Source organism: Xyrauchen texanus, chromosome 16 (assembly GCF_025860055.1).
Source record: "Xyrauchen texanus isolate HMW12.3.18 chromosome 16, RBS_HiC_50CHRs, whole genome shotgun sequence".
Classification (NCBI taxonomy): Eukaryota; Metazoa; Chordata; class Actinopteri; order Cypriniformes; family Catostomidae; genus Xyrauchen; species Xyrauchen texanus.
The window spans coordinates 1,597,048-1,622,919 of record NC_068291.1 but is presented as its reverse complement, the minus strand read 5'-3'; the positions used below and the strand labels follow the sequence as shown (position 1 = coordinate 1,622,919).

General features: G+C 36.4%; 1 protein-coding gene across 1 annotated transcript in view; it reads right to left on the bottom strand.

The window, feature by feature from the left end:
- LOC127656583 (tubulin polyglutamylase TTLL5-like) overlaps window positions 1-24,891 on the bottom strand; it is a 78,330-nt gene extending 53,439 nt beyond the window's left edge. The window contains exons 1-10 of the mRNA XM_052144965.1: window positions 24,824-24,891; window positions 21,986-22,104; window positions 15,449-15,555; window positions 14,267-14,349; window positions 13,042-13,148; window positions 11,550-11,680; window positions 10,799-10,881; window positions 7,259-7,328; window positions 7,090-7,174; window positions 2,093-2,197 (exon numbers count right to left, since the gene is read on the bottom strand). Coding sequence (XP_052000925.1) covers window positions 2,093-2,197; window positions 7,090-7,174; window positions 7,259-7,328; window positions 10,799-10,881; window positions 11,550-11,680; window positions 13,042-13,148; window positions 14,267-14,349; window positions 15,449-15,555; window positions 21,986-22,050 — 836 coding nt within the window. The 5' untranslated portion in view covers window positions 22,051-22,104; window positions 24,824-24,891. The remainder of the gene's footprint in view (window positions 1-2,092; window positions 2,198-7,089; window positions 7,175-7,258; window positions 7,329-10,798; window positions 10,882-11,549; window positions 11,681-13,041; window positions 13,149-14,266; window positions 14,350-15,448; window positions 15,556-21,985; window positions 22,105-24,823) is intronic.
- Window positions 24,892-25,872: the final 981 nt, after the last annotated feature.

Genomic DNA, 25,872 nt, shown 5'->3' with positions numbered 1-25,872 from the left:
AGCTCCTTGGATGAATATGGGATGTTTTTTTTTTTTTTCCTCTCATGACCCTGCCTTCAGGGCAGCTCCTTGGATGAATATGGGATGGTTTGTCTTTTTATACAGGCACACGAGGAATCACTGAAGATGTGCCAATTTGCACTGCCTCATTCTGGAGGTCGAGGAAAACCAGACCCCAACCACTCCAGACATTGTGATTGACTGTGTTCTCAACAGCCAGATTTTCTGCTGTTAATTGCATTTGTTCCCACTTATTGTCATGTTTAAGTTGAATGTAAAACTTTACATTATCCTGCACATTCTTTGATACCAAAGATCTCAATTATTTAATATACAATTTGCTGCTTATTTCATTGTTACAGTGCTTAACTATTCTATTTTTAAATATAGCTTATAAATCCTAGATTATACATCTAATACTTGATATTTGCACATTATCTGGTAGCAAATATTCTACTTACCGTGACTTTAGTATTGGCTTATTTCATTCCGTCAGTGCTTAACGATTCTATTATAGTTTGTAAATCCTATTTCATACCTCTGATATTTGATATTGCACTTTTAACTAGTACCAGTTAATTCTACTTTCATTCCATCAGTGTGCTTAACTGTTATTCTATTAAAAATAGCTTGGTTGTACTATTTCATACCTTTTGATATTGCACTTTCACTAGTACCAAAAAATCTACTTTCATTCCATCAGTGTGCTTAACTGTTATTCTATTAAAAATAGCTTGGTTATACTATTTCATACCTTTTGATATTGCACTTTCACTAGTACCAAAAATTCTACTTTCATTCCATCAGTGTGCTTAACTGTTATTCTATTGTTAAATATAGCTTGTAAATCCTTGTGCCACAGGTCAGCATTGCAGTTATAATGGCATATTCTACTCCAGAGCTTTACTCTAAATTATTACCACTTATCCTATTGTTAGAAATGACTTGTAAATATGATGTTATACCTCAATTTATTTGATATCCTGCACTATATTTGGTACCAAATATCCTCATTGCTTATGTTTACTGGTAATTCTTTTCATCCCAGAGCTGACCTCTTTATATTATTTACAATTGTTGTAAGTGTTACAATAGTGTTTTTTACAAAAGTGTTTTTTTTTTTTGCTTGTTTTTACCAAAATTTAATTGGAAACCTGCATTTTCTTTGGGTGTATATATGTTTGTATTTTTCTGTTATTTATATTTCAGTGATCTGACATATTGTTTCAATGACAGTTACTGTAATTTGAAATGTGGAATAAAAACGGCAAATGGAAATATGTCTGCTTTGATCAATCATTATTCTTGATAAACTGCATGCTATAAATAAATATATATATATACAATAAGCGGCGGCAGATCGCTCGAAAAAAGCGGTTTGCCTCCGGCGGACCGCCGTCGAACGTGTTTGCGATCTCGCCATTCTGCCGCTTCTACTGCCGCCGGCGCGCCGCCGGCGGACCGCCGACTTATTGCTATCTGGGACTACGCCACCACGAGGACTTAAAGCGCATTGGGAATTAGCCGTTACAAATTGGGGAGAAAATTTTTAAATAAAAACTCCTTCAGTTTAAAGGAGTCCCTGTAATAAGTGCACTGTAAGTCGCTTTGGATAAAACCGTCTGCCAAATGCATAAATGTAATGTAAATGTAAAATCAGAAATGACCAAAATCTATACATTTGGTGTTTTAAAAAATGTCCTTTTTCTTACCACCTTTAGAAGCAACATGAATTCTTATCAACCTTCTTAATTCACATCTCTAGTCTTAATGTGCATAATTCATTGCTGCATGTTATATTAAAGAATCATCTTTTATCAAAAGGTAAAACTTTCTCTGCCTCTGAAACAACTTTTCGGATTATGTTACGAATCCATCTTACATTTCAACCCCTCTCAGCACAGATATTCTGCACTTACAGTAAATATAAGAGCCAGTATTTGATCAGTCATGTTCTAGTGAGAGACTCAAGCAGCATTCAATTATTCATCAGACGATCAGCAAACTGACTGTGGGCGTGCTGTCTGCGGCTAACAATAAATTCACCTACAGTATACCGGGAAACATCTAGAAGTTAAGTGTGAGGGCTCACCTGACGTAGTCGCTGCTCTTTTTGTTGACGCTGTAGTTGGTGAGATGCATGAACTGATTCTTGATGTTTGCTGTGTTTGCGCAATCATACTTCACTGTGGCAAACCTACAACACACAGCCAAAGATGCAAAACTGACCTTAATAATGTGCATGAGATTCAGTGAATAACTGACCTGTTGAAACGAATAAATATGTACAGTCCCAAAGCAAACAGTCCTGAGTAAATGTGTGACAGCCTTAAATTCCTGACGCAAATATTTCAGTCTGATCTATCTAATATTAATGTGGCAGGTAAACAGAGTTTTTATGAAATACATTCGACTAACACTAGCTAATCCAATGACAACACACAAGAATCCAGCATTATGATGACCGGGCCAGTGTTTGATCATAATGGCTACACTGTGATGGACTGATGTGGGATTTCTCCAGAGACTTGAGAGTAAAGACAAGCTAAAACTACAGTTTTACATTTTCTAAAGAAAATGTGTGTGAGGATTCATCAAACTAAATATGCCACCACAATGCTAAGGTGTTGTTAATGGTATGAGATAACTTACATGTTGAGGTTTTATACTTAAGGTCAGAGGTTTAAACCTATATGAAAAACAAATCATATATTTTAAGCAATAGTTTACCCAAAATTGAAAATTCTCTCATCCCATCCCAGATGTTTATGACTTTCTTTCATCTGCTGAACACAAATGAAGATTTTTAGAAGAATATTTCAGCTCTGTTGGTCCCAACAATGCAAATGAATGGTGACCAGAACTGGTGACAGACAAAAGTAATCCATAAAACTCTGAATATCTTAAGTGATCCAGTTGGATTGGGTGAGAAACAGATCAATATTTAAGTCCTTTTTTACTACAAATCTCTACTTTCAAACTCTTCTTCTTTTATTTTTGGCAATTCACTTTCTTCGTGCTCACTACCTACTGGGTAGTGAGGAGAATGTATAGTTAAAAAGGACTTAAATATTGATCTGTTTCTCATCCACACCTATCATAACACTTTTGAAGACATGTATTGCATGCAGTCTGTCTTATGGATTCCACTGCAGTCTTATGGACTACTTTTATACCAACTTTTAAGTCATTTTTGGAGATTCAAAGTTCTGGTCAGCATTCACTTGCATTGTTTGGACCTACAGAGCTGATATATTCTTCTAAAAATTTTCATTTGAGTTCTGTAGAAGAAAGAAAGTCATACACATCTGGGTTACCATGAGGGCGAATAAATGATGAAAGAACTTTCATTTTTGGGTGAACTATCCCTTTAAAGCAATTGTAATATTTATGCTTGACTTATCAAACAATACTATTGATAAACATCATGTTTCTGTCATGAAAACTACAACGTGAATCTCACCAAGTTTGCCTCGTTGCTAAAATGCAAACTAATCTGTTTATAAGCTGCACATAACAGCGCAGTAATAATAATTTATGATAGTGAATTTTGATTGGATAAGCCATGTTTGAAGCCATTATACCAAAAATAACACATCACTAGAACTGAACATTGTTCAATCTGATTATTAGTCTTTAGTGGCCTGGTACCTGATTTCACCCCCTATATTTAACCCATGTTTTGGAGTTAGACTTCATATCTGTATAAGTTTACTATCGCAGGATATCTCTTTCATAACATAAATGATTAGTAACCAGTGTATTTCTTTTACAAATGACTACTATATCATGTTGATTTTCTCAATACATGCTATTTGTTACTCAAGGTGGTACTGTTGTTGCAGTAATTGACTTGATTTACATTTGACATTAGTATTTGATGAAGAAATAATGTGGAAGTAAACTATAGCAAGTGTAACACATGAACAATTTGATATGGCTATTGTTATTTAGGTGTACTACTGAAATTCTGTACATTCAGTCTATTTAGATTCAATATGTGTCTACAAAAAATGCAAAACATATCTGTAGCTCAATATGTGATTGACAGCCAGCGGCATCTCATAAAATTTAATTTGGTGCATCACCTCTTTGATAAATGAAAAAAAAAACAAACAGCAAAATATAACAAAATATATCATTGGTAATTTGGTAAACATTTGGGACAGATATAAGTGGCAGGTCACTAAAGACCAGAGCTATGTAATAATGATTGGCAAAATACCCACAAACCTAACTATTTATGATATCACTGTTTCCACTGTTTTACAATAGAATTAAGCCACTCAAGAGCAAGTTTAAAGCGATTTCATTTTAGATTACAACTTTATTAATCCCCACAGGGCAATAAAAAAAGTGCCACATTTTTTAAAAATAAATATATATATATATATATATATATATCTAAAAAGTTACCACAGTTAAGGGGGTTTTAAGAACTCTGGTTCACACTATGCTTAAGAACATCCCTTACCATGGCAAAAACAGAGTAGCGCACATGTGGCTTATTGGTTTAATAATTCATAGCCACAAACATTTTAAGAAAAAAATATTTTATAATTATAACCTCATTGATTTGTCCTAAAGCTCGTGGGCATTTCTAGAATCCAGCAGTCCTGGGAGGAAGCATTTGGAGGAAAAATTCCCTGGCACACAGAGAACACCTGAATACCTTCAAAGCTTCTGGGATCTCCAAGATAAAAGTTAGGCAGGAAAAGTGCCAAGATGAAGTGCCAGCAGTGTGCTGACAGCATACTGTGGTGTTTCTGTGCAAAAGCGGCCTCAGCGTCAAGCATTTTACACACACGACCACTTCACATTCACTTCCCACAGTCTCACACAACACGTCATCCAAAAACCAGAGCATTTGTTTGAGCTTCTCACTCACATGTCTGAGAAAACGTGAGCGTGTAGAGAGTGAATGTGTTTCACAGGCGCTGTACAGACGGTTACGACTATCAGAGCGATTGTGAGACGGTAATATTTCCATGACTGCTGAGCGGTGAGAAATCTTTTCCACTAATATCCGTGGCTAAATCATAAAAGGAACTTCTTCAGGTATGATCAATCATTTAGAACGACATTTATACAAGCTTGAGAACATGCTTGCTTCATTGTTTTCTGTTATGGGTGTCAAATTCTCTTGGTGCTTTAAAAACGTTCTGAGAAATATATAAAAAAAAAAACTTTTGTCAGTCTCCTTCCAGCAATGAGACAATGGAAAGCTTTGTTTGAGGCCCAGAAGAGCTCGTCCAACTTTACTGGAAAGATTTCTGCTGCCCTCTAGTGTCTGTATGACATCACTGTCTTCAAGGAATGTTCCAGTTTCAAGAGAAGTTAAAGATGATGCAAGTCATTTTTTGAGTGTTTAAATACTTTCTCATATGAGGTCAAAGTCAACTATAAGTAAGCCACTCAAAGTTTGATTCATCACTTGAGATGCATCAAAAATATCCATTCAAAAATGCCATAAAATGATGAAACCCATCAAGAAACTGACCTGGTCCTATTTTACTCCAAAATCAAAAGAACAAAATAAGACTTATACATTGTAAACATAGAAAAGGCCATGACGATGACATTACTGCAACGTGAAAAAAAGGATCAATTTATTAAATTGTATTAAAAATCATATTTAAAAGTATTGATACATCATATTAGTACTCTGTTGGTACCGCCTTTCATTTTTGCTGATTTTACTTTACAAAATCCTTCTACACCAGCGTCTTTTTTGCTGTGATACAGAAAAACAATGACTGTGTACGGTAATGGAACAATTATCAATTAAAAACAAAGAATAGTCAAATTAAAACATCAAGATATGTTATGGTAATGGGAATTTGGGGTGTACAATGTGCTTAAATGTCCTGAAAATTATGTCAGAAAATCTTACTGGTCCTAAATGTAGGCTGACATTATTTATTGATTTGGTATAAAACATGAACAGGATATTTTCCTAATGGGTTTTGTTAGAATCACCCTATTTTCATTTGCACAAAAGAAAAAAAAAAATAGGCCCTAAATCTTGTGCAAAAATGTTAACTGTTAATCTGTTTACAGTTAACAGTAATTTCATGAGGAGAAAAAGCTGTGTGCATGTGAAATGATCTAGACCAAGGGTTCTTAAACTCTTTTGCCCCAGAACCCAAATTAGAAATTTTGTGTTTACCTGGGACCCACACTTACAAAACTGTGCAGTACGATGCATTTACTATATCTTTTAATTGATTCTATTTTTGGGGGCCTGGGAAGCTCAGCGAGTATTGACGCTGACTACCACCAGTCGTGAGTTTGAATTCAGGGCATGCTGAGTGACTCTAGCCAGGTCTCCTAAACAACCAAATTGGCCCGGTTGCTAGGGAGGGTAAAGTCACATGGGGTAACCTCCTCATGGTAGTGATTATTGGTTCTCGCTCTCAATGGGGCGTGTGGTGAGATGTGTGTGGATCGTGGAGAGTAGCATGAGCCTCCACATGCTGTGAGTCTCCATGGTGTCATGCACAACGAGTCACGTGATAAGATGCGCAGATTGACTGTCTAAGAAGTGGAGGCAACTGAGACTCCTCCTCTGCCACCCAGATTGAGGTGAGTAACCACGCCACCACGAGGACCTAATAAGTAGTGGGAATTGGGCATTTCAAATTGGGAGAAAAGGGGATTAAAATTATTTAAATAAATAAATAAATAATTGTATTGTATTTTTTTATAACTAAAACAATTGTGATATAGGCAGACTCTTACAGAAATCACTATTATTCTTTAAGATTCTTAAAAAAAAAAATGAAACTTTTAAACATGCATACAAACATGCACCCTTAAACCGCATCACCTCTGCAGCTGATCGTGCCTCCGTCTCACTTGATATTGCGGTGAGAGACAGAGTTTTTAAAATTATATTGTGCAAAACAGTCAAAAGAGTGCACTGAACAGAGCAAATTTGCTCTTAACAATTTCACTTACTTGTACTAATTGCACGTATGCGGCAACCCTACATGTATGGCTATGAGACCCAATTTACACGTGACCCTTTGCTTAAAAATGCTGATCTAGACTGATGATTGAAGGCATGAATTGATTTTATGGATTTACCTGGCCAGTCCCTCCTCATAGAGATAGATGACAAGAGGGTCGTAAGAGGTCACCAGCACATACAGACGCACATCAAACTTAAAATCTGCAGATACAAAAAGATCAAATTGAATTCACACCTATATATTCCACAGAACATATAGTGTTTCCGTAAGTGTTGTAGACTCACCGTCAATCAGTAGAGGATTGTTGATGTATCGTGACACCAGAATATTCTCATCCAGGGGGATCTGACTGGGCTGAGACACCAAAAACAAACAAACAGGCCCATATTATCAAGAGGTATAGATCTACACAACTCACAGTACGTTTAAAAATTACACACAATAAAACCACATGCAATATAGTGTCTCAAAAACAAATGAGCTGCCTACATAGAGAGCAATTTTGGGCATCAAAAGGGAGGTTTAGTGTAAAACCTAACCAGAATATGTGAGGAATATCAATACAGCGCTGCTACACAAACGATGCAAAAAGACAGAAATATAGAGACACTATTCTTTCACACATTCTTTCTACCATTTGTAAAATAACGGTCACCTGATGTGTGTGAATGTGTGATTTTAAAGAGCAGGCCGGAGTGTTGAAAACAGTGGGTGATCCCACCCCCTGCCAGGGCACATTAACCTCACAGCATTCACCAGAAATAACCACAAGGACTAAATTTGACTAAAGAAACAAGACTTTCCACTGATCTTGAAAGGTCTTTTCATTACTCATCATGACTGCTGTAATCATGCACTCTCTCAATGAATGTGATACGTCTCCACAATCAATGAATGACCAACCCTTTAAATATGTCCACAGCTGGAACAAGAGAAGAGAAATGGAACAAAACAATATAGCAGTCAATGTGTTTTTTGTTAATTTTTACCAACTAGAGTCGAAAACTCAAGCTCTGCTCAAAAACATGGTGAGCTGCCCTGCTGCCTACATAGGCAGCTCCCTTCTAAGGCCGCATCCTAACTGAAATGGAACCTAAAAAGTGGCTCATTTGTAACACTCTATAGGCAGCAACAAATGTGTACGTTATAGAAATAGCAGGAGAGACTAGACTGAATTTACTTTAAGTCAGCGGTCTTCAACAGGGTCAGAAAAATGCCAACGAAAGTGACAAAAATGCTCCCAAAATTCTAAATTTAGGGGAAACAATGCCTTTAGAAGAATACATTTTATACATATTTTATTTGTAGTCCTAGTTTTTATTTAATAGTCCTAGTTAGATTTGTATGCATAGTATATAGAGGTAATAAATTCTTTTTGACATAAATGAATTAGACAGTTTATGTTTTATATGGTTAGAAAACAAAAAAAGGTTTTGAAACGCTCTGAAAATCAAATCCAGAGGGCAAATATTGCCCCTTAATGTAAAAGTTAATTTCTGACTAGGTTCAGCTAAATGCTTAACTGTCCCTAAGAGAGAAACTCCTTCACAGTGGCTTACGTGTCCACACGAGAACTTTATTTTGCACTCATGAATGTGCAACAGACGTCAATATCTTCACTAATAAATACTTTAATTTCACTGAAGAAAGAAAGTCATATGGGTTTGGAACAACACAAGCAGGGTCTGAAATTTACTTTTTAGCCCACTTTTATCTTACAGGCCAATTTTAATTAATTTATTAATTTATTTATTTTATTGAATTTTAAAAGTGGATTTTCCAGACATTGAGACAAATAAACATTAGTGTAAACATGTTTTTATAGGTGCCGTATGTAAGATTCAGAAACCCTTGTTATTAAATGACATTTGTGGCCATTAAGTGAACTGCAGCAGCCACCTGATGCTTGCGCTCGTGCACACTCTATAGAGACGCGAGCAAAACAATGATGTAATGTACAAAGGTACTGAACGTGATTCACCGGCATCATGCTGACAGATGAGGTAGCATAATTAAAATGACACAGTTATGATTGTTTTACTACAAACTTTGAGACTAAACTAAAACTACTTATCAGCTAACATAGCATACTGATACACACACACACACACATCTACATACTACTGAACTACACCAGACACTTTACTGTTGCACTATTGTATGTTTTATATGTCATATGTTGTACTATGATTGAGAAACCAGCGTATTTGCTTAATTTTATCCTGTATACCTGACTTGTAGTATAAAGAGAAGATCATTGAAATTATTTGAACGTTATGCAGTATGGTAGCCTGCAATTCGTCAGCGTTAGCAGGCAAGATCAAGTTAGCTAAAATGACACAGATCAATCCTTATGGCACTCTATTTCACATGATTTGCAGTTATGTAAGTTTACCTGTCCAATAAGAAGAACGCCAGTTCAGGGTCAGTTTTGATCCCCAAAATCGAACGAAGTTCTCTCCAGGAATCAAACGCCCTGCCGATGTTCACTCTAGTTTTCACTTGACCGCGATCACGTTCCCGCTTGGCCAGACGGGATTCAGAAGATATATGTTTTTTTTTGGCTTACTCTGTGTGTGTGTGTGTGTGTGTGTGTGTGTGTGTGTGTGTGTGTGTGTGTGTGTGTGTGTGTGTCGGTCGTATCGGACGTTTACTGATTCGTCTCTAAGATAACGTTACTAGTGTTGCAGTTTGTTGTCGCTGTTGAATAGCGGAAGAGAAGCACTGAGGCTCTCGGGAGCGCTCATAATCGGCACATCCTGTGGATTTTCCCTTTAAGAATTGTATTGTGTTATTATTTATGAAATATTTTATTGTGAGATAGTCAATTTAGGATTATTTTTCAGATTATTCACTAATTACAATGAAAACTCCATTTGTATTTTAAACTACATGTTGTCATGAACGAGTGAGACTCATGAGGCTTAAGTAACAGTTCTTGGTTTACTTGGGAATGACTCAATTAATTTAGTCAGCTCTAACTGATTCATAAGTCTTTTTCATTCACTAAAAAGAATGGGCTCAAGAGAGTCATTTTTTTGGCAATCTGATTACAATGTGTTATGTCTCGCGCTGTACATTAACTCACTGGAAATCCAAAAGTGGTCTTCCCTTCATCCTGATGGCATTATACATTCATCTTGCTTCAAGATTTACTGCTAACGGCATGTGGCGTGGAAGAAATCATCTTAGCTCCACTCACCACAACATGGAACAAATGAACTGCAGTGTATCGTCAAGCCTTCAGTACACAAGCAATGCTATCACCTTAAATATGGTCGATAAATATGGTACAGTTGGAAAGATGCCAGCTTTATTTTCAAATGCCCAAATTATACAAACAGTGTTGATCTATAAAACTTTTGCTTACCCAGCCACAGAATTGCCGCAACGAATGTGCGCAGTCATCATTTGAAATCTGGATTAAAAATAATTATGCGATTAAAGCACTGAATCCACCTTCGCTCACCTGCGCCAGTGGACACACAGCATTGAGACAATCGATGAGAAGTGGGACTACTAACTAATAAGAGACGTTTTATGTAAACAACTGTGACCTTAATGACTGTAGGCTTGCAGAGCCCCCTTGAGGACAAAACTGGAACGTGTAAAATTATATTAACAGCCGACACAATCTAAAAGAAAGGAAAAAAGTGCCCGCCAGAGTGGCCTGTGACACTGCGAAATTCACCGGTCAAATAGAAATCTTACACACATCTTACTTGGCACTTGGTGGGTTTTAATTTCAGACCTTGAACATGAGGGTGAGTAAATTGTGACTTTTTCTTTTACTTTTTTTCTTTAACCTTTCTGTAATCACTTACACTGCTGACCAGGTAGATGCCTCTGCCTCGAGACGACGCCACTGGTTTGATGATCCACGGGCCCTTGTCCTTACTGAAAGAACCTGAGAGAGAGCTATTATTAATGCCTAGCAGAGGAGCACACACGTTTCTTATTCACGTTGTTTGTAAAAAAAAAATGTCATCATTAATTTACGACCATGCCGTTCCAAAACAGTATTATTTTCTTTCTTTTGTGAAACACAAAATGAGATGTTAGGCAGAATGTCTGAGCTGCTGTTTTTAATACAGCAAAAGTGGATGGTGATTTTAAAGGCAAAAAACAATGTATCATAAAAGGTGTTCATACAATTCATGCACTATATTCAAAGTCATATGATAGCACTGTGTAAGGAACAGATCGAAAGTTGTTGTTGTTCACTAAAACACTCTCCCTTTACCACTGCAGACAAATATAATTCAAATAGCACTTATAAACACGACATGTCATGTGACACGTGAGCCCTAACAGGGGCGCATCCAAAGGGGACCATTTGTGAAAATTCTAAAAGAGTGTCACAGAAGAGGAGAAGATTTCCATTTTCAGTTTCATTTCTATCTTTTTTGGTGCCTAGCAGTATAAACCACAATCAACTTTCATTGTATGAAGAAATCTTATTTTGTGTTTCATGGAACAAAGAACATAATACATGGATACAACATGATGACTAACTGTTTCTTTAACAGCCAAACATTCATAGGATTGGTCAAGGGGAGAGGGTTGGTCACTCACTGTTGAATTCCTGGTACTCTGCAGGAAGCACAAAGGTCTGAGGTACGATGTGGAAGTTCTGGAAGCCGTGGCTCTGCTGCATCCTTTGGATGTTTTTGTAGAGCCGGTCTTTCCGCGTGAGCTCGTACGACCTGGAAAGCGACGGGAGTGTTAACCGTAAAGAGTGTGAGATAGTGAGGGAAAAATAAACTCTTCAAATATCACACAAAGGCAGCTCCACTCCTCTCGCACAGATTATTTGATCTAATGCGTTGTTTCAGAGAGGCAGACATCCAAACAAAATGTGCCCGCCAATGAACACCCGCTGACAGCAACAGGAGTGAGTGTGAGACTGTAATGCCATATACACACTGAACTTTTTAATGTCGATACTGATGTTCAATCTAATTAACCATTGTCTTAACCATTATCATTGTACCCAATGTTTGTGTATTTTTATACTTCTCAAAGTATTGCAACTTTAGCTTAGCAACATGCTAAGATCAAACTCATGTGGGCTACCAGGGCTAAAGCCCCGAATGATTTTATCATTTTAAAAGTACCTGTACAACAGTATTTCATTGAATATATATATGAATTAAACCAGTCTTTTTACAGTATCAACAATACCGACTTGTCTAGTCTTGTTGGCAGCTGTTTTCAAGCGTATGTGCACGCATACATGAAGAGCGTTTGTGGCAGTGTGTGAACAGCCAAAATTATTGTCGTTCTTTGATTTTGGAAACTATGTTGGTCCAACCAGATGCCGTAAGTAACAAATCTTTAGGTATTTAACTCTAAAAACAAAGAGTAATGTACAGTATACAGATGTTCTCAAGAAATGTGCAAACTTTAAGTTCGAGCCAGGACTTTGTATTTTGTCTGCATTTGTATTTGTTGGCAAATCTAGCAACAATCTTTTTCTCATAAGCACTTATTGTAGCCTATTTACAGCTTCTTCATATTCTAAACAAACGTAAAAACATCTGACAAATCAATAATAGGTTGTAAAACTGTACATTGTACACAATGTGCATTGAACTACGGAAAGCCGAAAGGGACAACAATAGTGTTTTTAAATAATGTTTTAAAGTACATAGTGTTAAAAGTATGCCACTTCTGATCTTTGAGCACAGCTGAGGTGAAGACAAAATTTGGTGGGAGCTTTCAGTTTTAGTTTAAGTAAGATTAAAAAATGTACTCCATATAAATGACACCTCACAGATGTAACATTTAAACTTTTAAAGTGTATTATATTCTGATATTTCATCAAAGGATGGCCCCATACGTATCAACAGTGGTCTGGTCTAAGCTCCGAATATCCACTGGCCCTAGAACCGCCCCTGATAGGAATCATTAGGAATCGCTATTTGCACAACGCATGAAGTTGCTGTGTTTCATATCAGTCACTGTTCCAGTTAGGATGCTGCAGCAGAAAGCAGCTGTCAATATAAGCAGTAGACCGTGAGACAGCTGACTGCGTTTTGGCACAGAGCCGTGATGTCAGACACACCTGGGGAAGTGGTTGACTTTCTGGAAATCCTGAAGAGTGCGCAGGAGGTAAGGTTTCAGGTGTGAGCCAGTCCACATCAGGTTAAAATCGTTGCTGTTTGGGTGCACCTAAACACCAAAACAGTCTAATCATGTTAGGGGTAAAAATCAAACAATCAACCAGACCCAAAACTCAAACATTTCAATTTACAATTGTTATTACATTTAAGGTTTGTTTCTTTGATCTCTAGAGTTGGTTAGGAATCAAGAACCGATTCTTATTCATAACCGGTTCCATTTAAAAAATATCTAAACTGTAACTGAGAGTTCATATGACGACATGCATTCAGAACAGTTATTGATGAAATAAGTAGAACTTCAGTTAATCAATATTAAGATAACCATTTACGAAAAATACTATTGTTTTTGAGTATTTTTGTGTAGTATATTTATTAGTATAATTACACTTTTGTGTAACACTAGGAGTGGTGGTGGCATAGTGGGCTAAAGCACTGAACTGGTAAGCAGAAGGTTGCCAGTTCGATCCGTAGAGCCACCACCATTGTGTCCTTGAGCAAGACACTTAACTCCAGGTTGCTCCGGGGGATTGTCCCTGTAATACTGTAAGTGCACTGAAAATCACTTTGGATACATGTAAATGTAACACTTTACAATAAGGTTCCATTAGTTAACAACATGAGCTAACAATAAACAATAATTATTAAGCATGTATTAATCTTAGTTAATGTTCATTTCAACACATATGAATATATTTTTGTAAATCAAAAGTTGCATTTGTTATCATTATTTAATGCACTGTGAACTAACAATGAACAATTAACATTTTATTAACTAACATGAATAAATATAAAAATATATTGTTAATTGTTAGTTCATAATATCTAATGCATTAACTAATGTTAACCAATGGAACCTAATCGTAAAGTGTTACCCACTTTTGCAGTACAAAGATACCTTCATATTTATGCATTTGGTGGACACTTTAATCAAAAGCAACACACAGATTATTCAAGATATATGCCTACATTTTGTCAGTGTCCCCTGCAAATTAAACCCATAATAACCTTGGTATTTCACAAGAAACAGCTACAAGAACAGTTTGAAATGTGCTGTGTTGAATTGTGTGTTTCACAAACAATTGAATAGAAAAGAGTCAGCAGTAGTGTATAGCGCGCAGTAAACAGTAAGCATATCATTTCAAACATTGGCATAATCTGCTGCCGTACCTCATGGAATCCGTGACCGACAAGTATGCCACGCACAAGTCGGCTCTCTGTACGCACAATCTTAAAGGCCAGGTTATATTTCTCTACAAACCAGAGGAAACAAATCAGAGATATTGAGTTAGATATTGCAGAGCTCACACTGTAGTGTCATTGCAAATAAAATAATACTTTTAATAAAATCAATGTGAAAAAAGATTTCACATTTCATGTTAACTGAGGCTTAATATGTCACTAGTATATAAAAATGATTAGTTACTTCTCAAGACTAAATATTTTCCTAGAATAGAAAAAGCATGTTATACTACAGTGTTTTCATTTCACTGCACCATTCAGAACTGACCTGAGGAAACCTTGTTAGTTCCAATTCAATTCCTGATTTTAAATCAATTCAAACTGAAGTAGCCAACAGGATGCACACCGGTAATTGTAATTAAAATGTGAGTTTAATGAAGAATTAAAATGGAATGAAATGCACAAAAAAATCATATAGCTCTTGTAAGTGTATTTTTTACTAATACAATTTAATTACCCATAAACAAGTTATCGCTCACACACACACACACACACACACACACACACACACTAGCTATTTTCAGAAACATTACATGATACTACATTACTAATCAATTTTTGAAATGCCACCTATACACATTTGCATTTAATATATATATATATATATATATATATATATATATATATATAAAAATGTAATTTCATTTAAATTTATATATACATAATAAAATACAATTTATATTAGATAAAAAAAAAAAATGATGTTTATTTTATGGTCCGTGGTGGAGGAACATTTCATTACCAAGAATTCTTTCATTTTCCCATCCATCTTAAGATTTATTTTCATAAATGGTTAATGGTGTTAATTTCTTAAATAACTGAAATTTTGAGAAATATGTTTGTATAACTTGCCATGATTTGTCCAAAATTAACAATGTAATTATTCATGGTGTCACACCACTAGTGTTGTACAAATAAAAATCCTCTGTTGTGTGAAAGTATTGAATTTCTTTGAATTGCAGTTCAATAAACTCCTCTTCCTGTCATTCCAAATTAAAATTCAGCATCCTGTAGGGTGTGGCCAAACTAATTCAAATTCTCATGAACTGTTCATTTTGCTCAACTCTGTTTCATATCACATTGGCACACATGTATGATCTGTGTCTTTACCTCCAACAGAGCGGATGTTCACATCTTTAGACACGATGGCTTCAGCGCAGAACAGCAGCACTGGAATACGTTTACTTATGCCGCTCCAGGCAATGCACGCATGTGTCCTGTGACAACACAGAGAGTCATGCAATTTCCTCTGTCAAATATATCTGACATTTAAATGAACAATGAAGGCATGTGATGTGATGAAACACTGATAGGAAGAGCATCAATCACACTTGACAGCACAGATAAAGACATGTTGTGTGGAGACATGTTAACAAACGTTGCACTAACTGCTTGTGTTCAAACATTCAGACTCGTCTGCACAAATAAGCTGTACTTTCAAACCATGCGTTTTTACTGATCGGATTAAATAAGCACATTCCATTTGCACTTGACCACTTGACCACATCAATGTGTCTCCGCCAAATGGATATAAAGCAGATCCAATTTCCGCACTATTTGCAAATAAAACGGAGTTCACATCAGTGAATTTAAAAGATGTGATTTAGTGTTTGATTTCAAGTGACTTGGAACTTGTAAGTGACTGTGTATTTCCCCTGGGGGCTTGACGTAGTGAAGATACATTATGCACCTCCGCTGCACTCATTTTCAGTGTTTAGTTTCAGTTTCATCATCGATCTGCATCAAATAAATGAAGAAAAAAAAAGTTCTGTCTCTCCCACAAAGTGCATCCGTTTCTTAATTTGGTATTCTTTATTGCGTGATGCGTGCCCTATGCAAATACTCCGTAACAGCTGTTTTATTTTACATTTTGCCTGTGCTGATGTAGTCCTGTTTAGGCAAGGCCAAATTGACACACAGTTGTAAGAAAAAGTATGTGAACCCTTTGGAATTAGCTGGTTTTCTTCAATAATTGTCATAAAATGTGATCTCATCTTCATTAAAGTCACAAGTACAGACAAACACAATGTGCTTAAACTATCAACACACAATAATAATATTTCATGTCTTTATTGAACACATCCCATTAAACATTCACAGTGCTGTAAGTGAATCCTTGGATTTAATAACTAGTCAATCCTCCTTTGGCAGCAATAACCTCAATCAAGTGTTTCTGGTATCTGTGGATTAGACCTGCACAACATTCAGAAGGAATTTTGGATCATTCTTCCTTACAGAACTGCTTCAGTTCAGACATATTCTTATGATGTCTGGTGTCTCTCTTGAGGTCATTCCACAGCATCCTCTATTGGGTCCAAAATGTGGATTTTCTTTTTTGAAGTCATTCTGTAGTGGATTTACTTTGATGTTTAGTATCATTGTCCTACTGCATTGATCAACTTATACTGAGTTTCAGCTGGTGCACAGACACTCCGACATTATCCTGTAGGATATCTTGATAAACTTGGGAATAGTTTTTCCCTCGATGATGGCAAGTGGTCCAGGGCCTGAAGCAGCAAAGCAGCCCCAAATCATGACGCTCTTTCACTGTAGGGATGATGTTTTCATGTTTGTATGCGCGCCATTTTTGCATCATACATACATACATACATACATACATACATGCTGCGTGTTCTTCCCAAACAATTAAACCTTACTTTCATCAGTCCATAAAACATTTCCCAGTAGCGTTATGGAGTGTCAAACTTCCGGTGCGCAGCAAAGTTTTTTTGGAAAGCAGTGGCTTCCTTCGTGGTGTCTTGCCATGAACACATGTCTGTTTAATGTTTTCTGTATAGTAGACTCATGAACAGAGATGTTAACCAGTCCCAATGATTCCTTCGAGTCTTTATCTGTCACTCAAGGGATCTTTTTTACCTCATTGAGCATTCTGCGGTGTGTCCTTTGAGTCATCTGGCTGAACAGCCACTTCTAGTGAGAGTATCCACAGTACTAAATTGTCTTTGTTTACAGACAGGTTGTCTAACTGTGGACAGATGAATATCTAAACTCTTTGAAAAAAAAAAACTTTTAAACCCTTTCCAGCTTTATGCAAACCACAATTCTTAATCGTAGGTCTTCTGAGATCTATTTTTGTGTCTCGTATTCACCTTGGAGGGCATTTACCATTGGTCTTTTCATGATTGAATAGCAATCCGATCAGTAAAAATGCATGAAGTGACCAAGTGTAAATACCCCATATATTCTGGAATATTCTGACAAGTACAAGTACAACTTGATGCATGTAACACAATGTGATGCGTGTTGTGGACAGTGTAGCTTAGACAAAACTAGTAATAGACCAATATTTTGGCCAGACTGATTATTGAGATTATCGTATCGGCCAGTAACTAGGTGATTCTCACGAGACCGGTCAAGGAAATGGGCTGGTCATATTGAACTCAAAATAAAAAAATTTAAAAAATATTTTATTTTGCATAAAGAAAATGTAGCTTCATTTAGGACCATTAATATTTTTTGCATTGTGACAATACTTTCAGGACACTTAAGCACATTTTAACCCCAAATTCTCATTACCGTAACACATCCGGATGTTTTACTTTTACTGTTCCCATTTTTTTCAATGATTATTCTCATAATTTCTCTATAATTTGTAATCTCAAAAATCGTAATTTTTTGCTGTACTGTTTGAGAAAGATTTATTACAAGGGCTTTTCTAAAGATGCCCCACTTTAGTTGCATTACGTCATAAACATACCGTTATTAGGTCGCTGTGTCAAGTTAATTGTAGTTTAAAATTTAGAAAAACACGTCTCGAGATCCCTGCATTCAAAATTGCGATCTATCCAGCCATGTTTGAACGCAATAACCCATTCCTTTCTTGTGCTGTTGCTAGTTTCAAGACTGATTGTGATTTGTTGTCTGTACAGCTCGTGTTTCACTTACTGCCCCCTGATGAAAACAGTCAAGTCAAGTCAAGTGGTTTTTATTGTCGTTTCAACCATATACAGTTAGTACAGTACACAGCAAAACGAGACAACGTTTCTCCAGGACCATGGTGCTACATAAAAACAACAAAGGACCAACATAGGACCACATGAGACTACACAACGAAATAAAATACCTATATAAACCTATATAAAGTGCACGTGCAAACATGTGCAAAAAGTACAGGACAGTACAACAAATTACTGACAATGAACAGGACAATAGACAGTGCAGCGCCGACCAGTACTCAGTAGTGCAAAAAGATGACAGCTTCTAAAAATTTAAACATAACATACTATGAGATAATGTTCTATGCACATAGCAGTTATTGAGGTAGCAGACAGTTATAAAGTGACAGTTATTAAAGTGCAACTCAGGACACGTGTGTGTCAAACCAGTCTCTGAGTATTGAGAAGTCTGATGGCTTGGGGAAGAAGCTGTTACACAGTCTGGCCGTGGGGGGCCGAATTGCTTCGGTACCTCTTGCCAGACGGCAGGAGGGTAAAGAGTTTGTGTGAGGGGTGTGTGGGGTCGTCCACAATGCTGGTTGCTTTGCGGATACAGTGTTTTTTGTAAAAACAGGTGGTACTTTGCTCCAATGGTTAGAATATTCCTTCAACTGCATAAATTATTGTAACAGATTATTTTTAAAATAATTAATCGCACTGAATTAAGTTGTTAAAATGACCGCCCTAGTCACAATGTAAGAAAAATCTTCTGGAAGGTCCTAAAAAAAGGCTGCAGTTTCTATATTTTGGAGTAAAAGAGGTCCAGGATGTTCTTTCATGACATGAGAATAAACCCAACTAATACCCAGATTAAGACCCAAACACACATGCAGCCACTTCCAGCGACAAAGCGAGAGCTGGCGATACGAGCGACAGCCACCTCTGGCAACTAGATGTGAGCGTGTCCAGCGACTTGAAAAAGTTATGAAAACTAAAATTTTATGCAAATGAGGAGCGAACATTGATTCCACTGTTCTATATGATTTGTCTGCAACCACATAAATGGATATAACAAAAAAATGCCGTGTGGAAAATAAATTACATTGATGTGAAAAAGTACTGATTTCTTCAATTTTTGTGTATTTTTCATACAAATTGTTTTAGATCTTCAAATATATATAACATAACAGATATAACATAAACAAAGGCAATCTGAGTATACATAGAATACAGTTTTCAAATGTATATATATATTCTTTAATTGAAGAAAAAAAGTTATCCAACACCTATATCACCTATGTGAAAAACAAACTGCCCCCCTTAAACATAACAGCTGGTTGTGCCACCTTTAGCAGCAACAACTGCAACCAAACGCTTCCAATAACTGGAGATCAGTCTTTCACAACGCTGTGGGGGAATTTTGGCCCACTCATCTTTCCAGAACTGCTTTAGTTCAGCCACATTGGAGGGTTTTCGAGCATGAATTTATGGTATTTAAGGTTCTGCCAAAGCATCTCAATCAAATTCAAGTCAGGACTTTGACTAGGCCACTCTAAACTTTAATTTTGCTTCTTTTGTGCCATTCAGAGGTGGACTTACTCTTATGCTTTGATCGTTGTCTTGCTGCATAATCCAGTTGTGACTGAGCTGATGACCAGACGTTGTCCTTTAGGATTTTCTGGTAGAGAGCAGAATTCAAATTTCCCTCAATAATTGCAAGTCACCCTGAAGCAGCAAAGCATCCTGACACCATCACACCACCACCACCATGCTTGACCGTAGGTATGATGTTCTTTTGTGGAATTCTGTGTTTGATTTACGCCAGATGTAACGGGACCCGTCTTCCAAACGGTTCCACACCTCGCCACACTTGCATGGATGGCATTATTGCTCAGTGTCTTACTGATAGTGGAGTCATGAACAGTGACCTTTATTGATGCAAGAGTGGCCAGCAGTTCCTTGGATGTTGTCCTTGGCTTTTTATGTGACTTCCTGGATGAGTCGTCGCTGTGCTCTTGGAGGAATGTTGGAAGGTTGGCAACTTCTGGGAAGGTTCCCTACTGTGCCAAGTTTTCTCCATTTGGAGATAATGTCTCTCACTGTGGTTCTTTGGAGTCCCAGAGCCTTTGAAATAGCTTTGTAACCCTTCCCAGACTGATGCATTTCAATCACCTTTTTCCTAATTTCTGGAATTTCTTTTAACCCTGGCATAGTGTGCTACTGGGCAAGACCCTTTAGCAACTTCATGCTGCTGAAAAAGTTATATTTAGGTGATGACTTGATTAAACAGGGCGGGCAGTAATAAGGTCTGGGTGTGTCTAATCCAACTGAACCTCATTATGAATGCAGTTTCATAGATTTGGGGATTTAGTAACTAATGGGGCAAATACTGTTTCACACAGGCCCAGTTGTTATTTGATCATTTTATTGCTTCAATAAATAACATCATCATCATTTAAAAACTGTATTTTGTGTTTACTCAGACTGCCTTTGTTTTATGTTAGATTTTGTTTGAATTTTTTAAACAATTTATTATGAGATATACACAAAAACAGAAGAAATCAGGATTGGGCAAGTACTTTTTCATAGCATTGTATCAGCGATTGAGTTTGATTCTTATATTGATATCTTAGTTTTACTGGCAACGTCAAATTTTTTAACAGATTTTCAAAAGATATGGCAGACATGCCATATAGCATAAGAGCGACAGCAGTAGGAACGTCCACTAGTGACTTCATAGTAGAGAGACTAGCGACATCAAGTGATAAAGTCACTGCATGTGTTTACGGGGCTTTAGCAGATTAACAGAAGTACTCATTATGGTGGAACAGTTCCAAAGTCTACCGACAGCTGTGTCCGTGGAAAATTCAAGACGTGTTCTTCTAAGTAAAAAAAACTTTGTTTCACTTTACACAGCGACCTAAAAATGGTACGTTAATGACGCAGCATAACCAAGATGCTCCAAAAGTGTCCGTCTGATGCAGATGTACATTGACGGGTCCTTAAACAAGCCCTCATAATACATCTCCGACTGATTGATGAATTAAATTGCTAAATATATTTCTGTGAACTGTAGGCCAATGATTGGCTTATGATCTGCCACAATAATTTTTTGCATTTTAATTATCTGAATATTATTTTATTATAATATATATTTTTTATTTGTCATTACTTAAATATAACCATGTATAATTATTTAATCATTATATATTTAATTATTATTAGTTGAGGGGCTTTCTCAGCAAATATTTATTATATGCAATAAATTGCGATTTATTCGATTAATTAATCAGCACACCATGTAATTAAACAGATTAACAATTTTAACCAACTGACAGCACTCATTTTAAAATCCAAATGTATTGGGTTACTACTTGATGTCCAATGTAACACCTGGGCCTAAATTTAATCCAGTTGAGAAGCACTGTCCTACATCATTTTAGTAACTCAAGAACCAGAATGTGAATTTTGCCTGATCGACTCTTAAAAGTATCAGAAGCACACTGACCTTACATGGAATAATTAGTCCAAACAGACCAGTGTAACTGCTAACCAGACAAGTGGAGGAGCATCTTCATCAGATATTGTGATTAGGATAAACTGTGAAATCTATCACTGAATAAATCAAAGCAATGAACACCATTGATTTTAAATGTTAATTCTATGTCATGCTTGCGTGGATAGTTTATTCCTGGTCTTTGATGTGGAAGTTATCAAGATTAATACATTACGCTTTAGTAAAGACACTTACTGGAGCTCATCTTCAGACGACGAGTCCGATTCAACCTTCTGTGGTCTGACTGCAGGCATCTCCATCTGTGTGTCAGTGTGTGTATATCACAGCACACATCTCCAATCTCCTTAACTCATCTGTGGAAACAGTGAGTCTTTAAGAGAGAAGCTGCCATTCAATTACCATTTGTAAAACTGTACATGCATATTGCCAAAGGATTTGAAGCTTAGTTGTGTGACAATAACTGATAAGATATTAACAATTAAAACAAACAAAACAAATCAGTGGTCAAATATACAAAAGAATGAAAATACAATTAAATAAATGAAGTATTGATTAAAGAACTATAACTCTATTCAATTCAATATTTATTTACAAAGCACATTTAAAAACAACCAAAATTGACCAAAGTGCTGTACAAAAATAAAACTAAAACTACAGGAGATAAAGTCAGACAACAAAGTAACAAATACTATGATAAAAAAAACAGTTCACAATGATCAAGGAATATTGAAGGCCAGAGAGAATAAGTATGTCTTTAGAGCAGACTTGAAGGCTGAAATAGAAAGTGCTAATCTGATTTGGAGAGGTAGACTGTTCCACAGTTTTGAACCAGTGATCACAAAGGTGCGATCACCTCGGATCTAGGCACAGAGAGTAAAACAAGATCGCAAGATCTCAGAGTTCTAGAGGGAATATACGGATTAAGCAAATCTATATTTAAAAAAATATTTAGGGGCCAAATTGTTGAGGGCTTTGTAAACATATAATAATATTTTAAAATTGATTTTGTACTTGACGACGCCAATGCAGCGTGATTAAAATTGGTGTGACAGACTCATATCCGTGTCAGAATCTGGCGGCTGCATTTTGCACTAGCTGACTAGAGACACCGTAGTAAAGTGAATTGCAGTAGTCTAGACGAGATGCTACAAAGGTGTGAATCGCAGTTTGAAAATTACTCATGGATAAAAAGGGTTTTGCTTTAGTGAGTAGACGAATGTAGAAAAAGCATGACTTTACAACAGTTTGATCTGCGTATCAAATTTGAGATTATCAAATAGAACAGTGAGTTTTGTATGATGCAAGAGAACCAAGGTTCAGGTCAACAATGCCAAAATAAGATAATTAGTTTTATTTTCATTTAGGTTTAGGAAATGGCTTTCAAGCCATAACTTTTGTTCATTTATGCAGGCCATCATAGGTTGTAAGGGGTGTTGATCATTATGTTTTATTGAATATATATTTGAGTGTCATCAGCATATAAATGAAAAGACACTCCAAACTAGAAGCAAGAGGGAGCATATACAGGGAAAACAATACCGGGCCAAGGATTGTTCCCTGCAGGACTCCACAAATTAGAGGTATACTAGAGGATGAGTGATGGCCAGTACGAACAGTGAACCAATTATTAGTCAAATAAGAGCAGCACCACTGTAATACTGAACCACGAAGGCCCACTGATATCTAAAGATGGATTAACAGGGCCTCGTGTTCTACTAAATCAAATGCAGCACTCAGATCTAGCAAAACTAAAGCCATGTATTTCCCAGAATCGGTCTTAGTAAAGATGTCACTTTAGACTTTTAAAAGAGCAGTTTCTGTAAGGCTTTAAAACTTGATTAAAAATGTTCATGGATAGAATTTACAGTCAAAAAAGATTGTAATTGAATCAGTACAACTGTCTCAATCATTTTTTAAATAAAAGGTCAATTCAAAATATGGACAAAGATGAGGGATCAAGATTAGGTTTTTTTTTAAGAATTTATGGCAATTTGGGAAAGAGTCAGTGGATAAACGTTTGTTGATAACCAATAATAGGCCAGTACCAACCGTGTCAATAATTTGTTTAAGGAAACAAGGAGGAATACATCCTGGGGACATACGGTTGGCTTTAGATGGTCAACAACATCTCTAAATAAGACCAAATCAATAATCTCTAACTCAGACCAGGTGGAGGAGCACAATGGAGCATCAGACAAAGTATTTACAGAGTGAGACATCAGAGATCTTAATGTTGTAATTTTATCCACAAAGAATTTCCCAACATTTTCACAAAGAGAAACAGAAGAATCTGAAAATTAATGCACAGGAGGATTTAAAACATAATTAATGGTAGAAAAAAGAACTTGATGTCTATGACAATTATTTGTAATAAGTTCAGAGAAGTATTTACATTTTGCGGCCTTTGCCGCTTTCTGAAACATATTAAATGAGTCTCTCAAAATACCATAAGAAACCTGCAGTCTGTCCTTTTTCCATTTGTGTTCTGCACGTCTACATGCCTGCCTTAGGGAGCGTGTCATGTCAGTATGCCAGGGCACAGGCTTATGATTTGTGTACCTTAGAGGCACAATGGAATTCACAATATCTGCACAGGTGGAATTAAAAAGATTAAGATGGCCATCAGCATCTAAGTTATGCAGAGTGGAGTTACTTCATTCATCAACTCTTCACTCTAACAACAACTCTTTCCGCAACTACATGTACAAGTTACAAACACTCATTTCACAGTTGGTATAAAGCTGTACCTTTATACTTATACTTTATACAATAGTTATTCCGCATTTTCAGACGTTACTAGGTGGTAATACACTGAAAGTAGCTAGTACCGATCTAGTGACTGTTTCATTTGCTAATTGAATTATAAAACGTTGGTTAAGGTCGTTATAGAATCAAGAGAGGTATATAACTAGTTGTGTGTGACGTTAGCAACTGAGCTAACTAGTGTAAAAAGTAAATGTTTCCGTGTTTAAAACAGCATATTACACCTCAGTACGCACAGTAATGCAGTTAGTTAATGAACGTGTGTGTGTGTGTGTGTGTGTGTGTGTGTGTTTGTAATTAGTAACTTACCCGTTTGTGTTTTACGTGTAATTATTAACTGTTAGCTCCATTATATCTCACACCCGGTGTTAAACTCCTGACGCTTGTTACTATAACAACCAGCTGACATCCGCTAAACTGCGCGTGCGCTCAAACGCCTGACGCCCAGAAAATACCATTTGAAAGTGATCATCCCTATGCCTTACTCCCTTCGAAGGACAGATCTCTTGATGTGGGCTCTCTAAATGGAGCATGAAATGACTGTATGAATGTACCCTTCACTAATAGTCTTGTAAAAGCGCTCTTCGTGAAAAAAAAAAAAGTTTTCTGTGGCGTCCCCTTCCCGCAGTGCCTTTCAAGGGTGCAAAACTGACATTTTAGAAACGCCCCACAAAGAACATCTGACCACACCTCAACTGCGCATGCGTGACATTTCAGTTTGAACCAGCAACTGTTAGAGCAGTTAAAGGAATATTCCGGATTTAACACGATTTGAGCTCAGTCGACAGCCCTTCTTGACATAATGTTGATTACCACTTTAAAAAAAAGCGCAAATATTTGTGTTCCAGTGAGACACTTTCAATGGAAGTCAATGGGGTTTAATCTGTAAACATTAAAATACTGTTTCAAAAGACATGATTGTATTGTGATTAAATGACTTACTAACTGCATCTGTGGAAACTTATTGACAATTTTACAGCTTTATTACCATGATGATGTGATAAAACCCTGAAATGACTGTAAAAAGGACAATTTAAAGAACTTTACAGGTGAAATAATACATGAGTTTTAACATAATTAATAAAAGTGCTTTATTAAAATTATAAACTTCACATTTCTGCTTTTAAACCCTCCAAAAACTGACCCCATTGACTTCCATTGTAAGTGTCTCACTGGAACACACATTTGTGCTTTTTGTTTTATTTGTATTTTTTTTTTTTTTTTTTTGCTGTCGATTGAGCTTAAATTGTATTGAACACGGAATATTCTTTTTAATGCATTTATTTCCTGATGCCACTGCGTTATATTATATTCACATTTCTAAACAATGAATTTCCATTTTTATAAAGATGCCATTC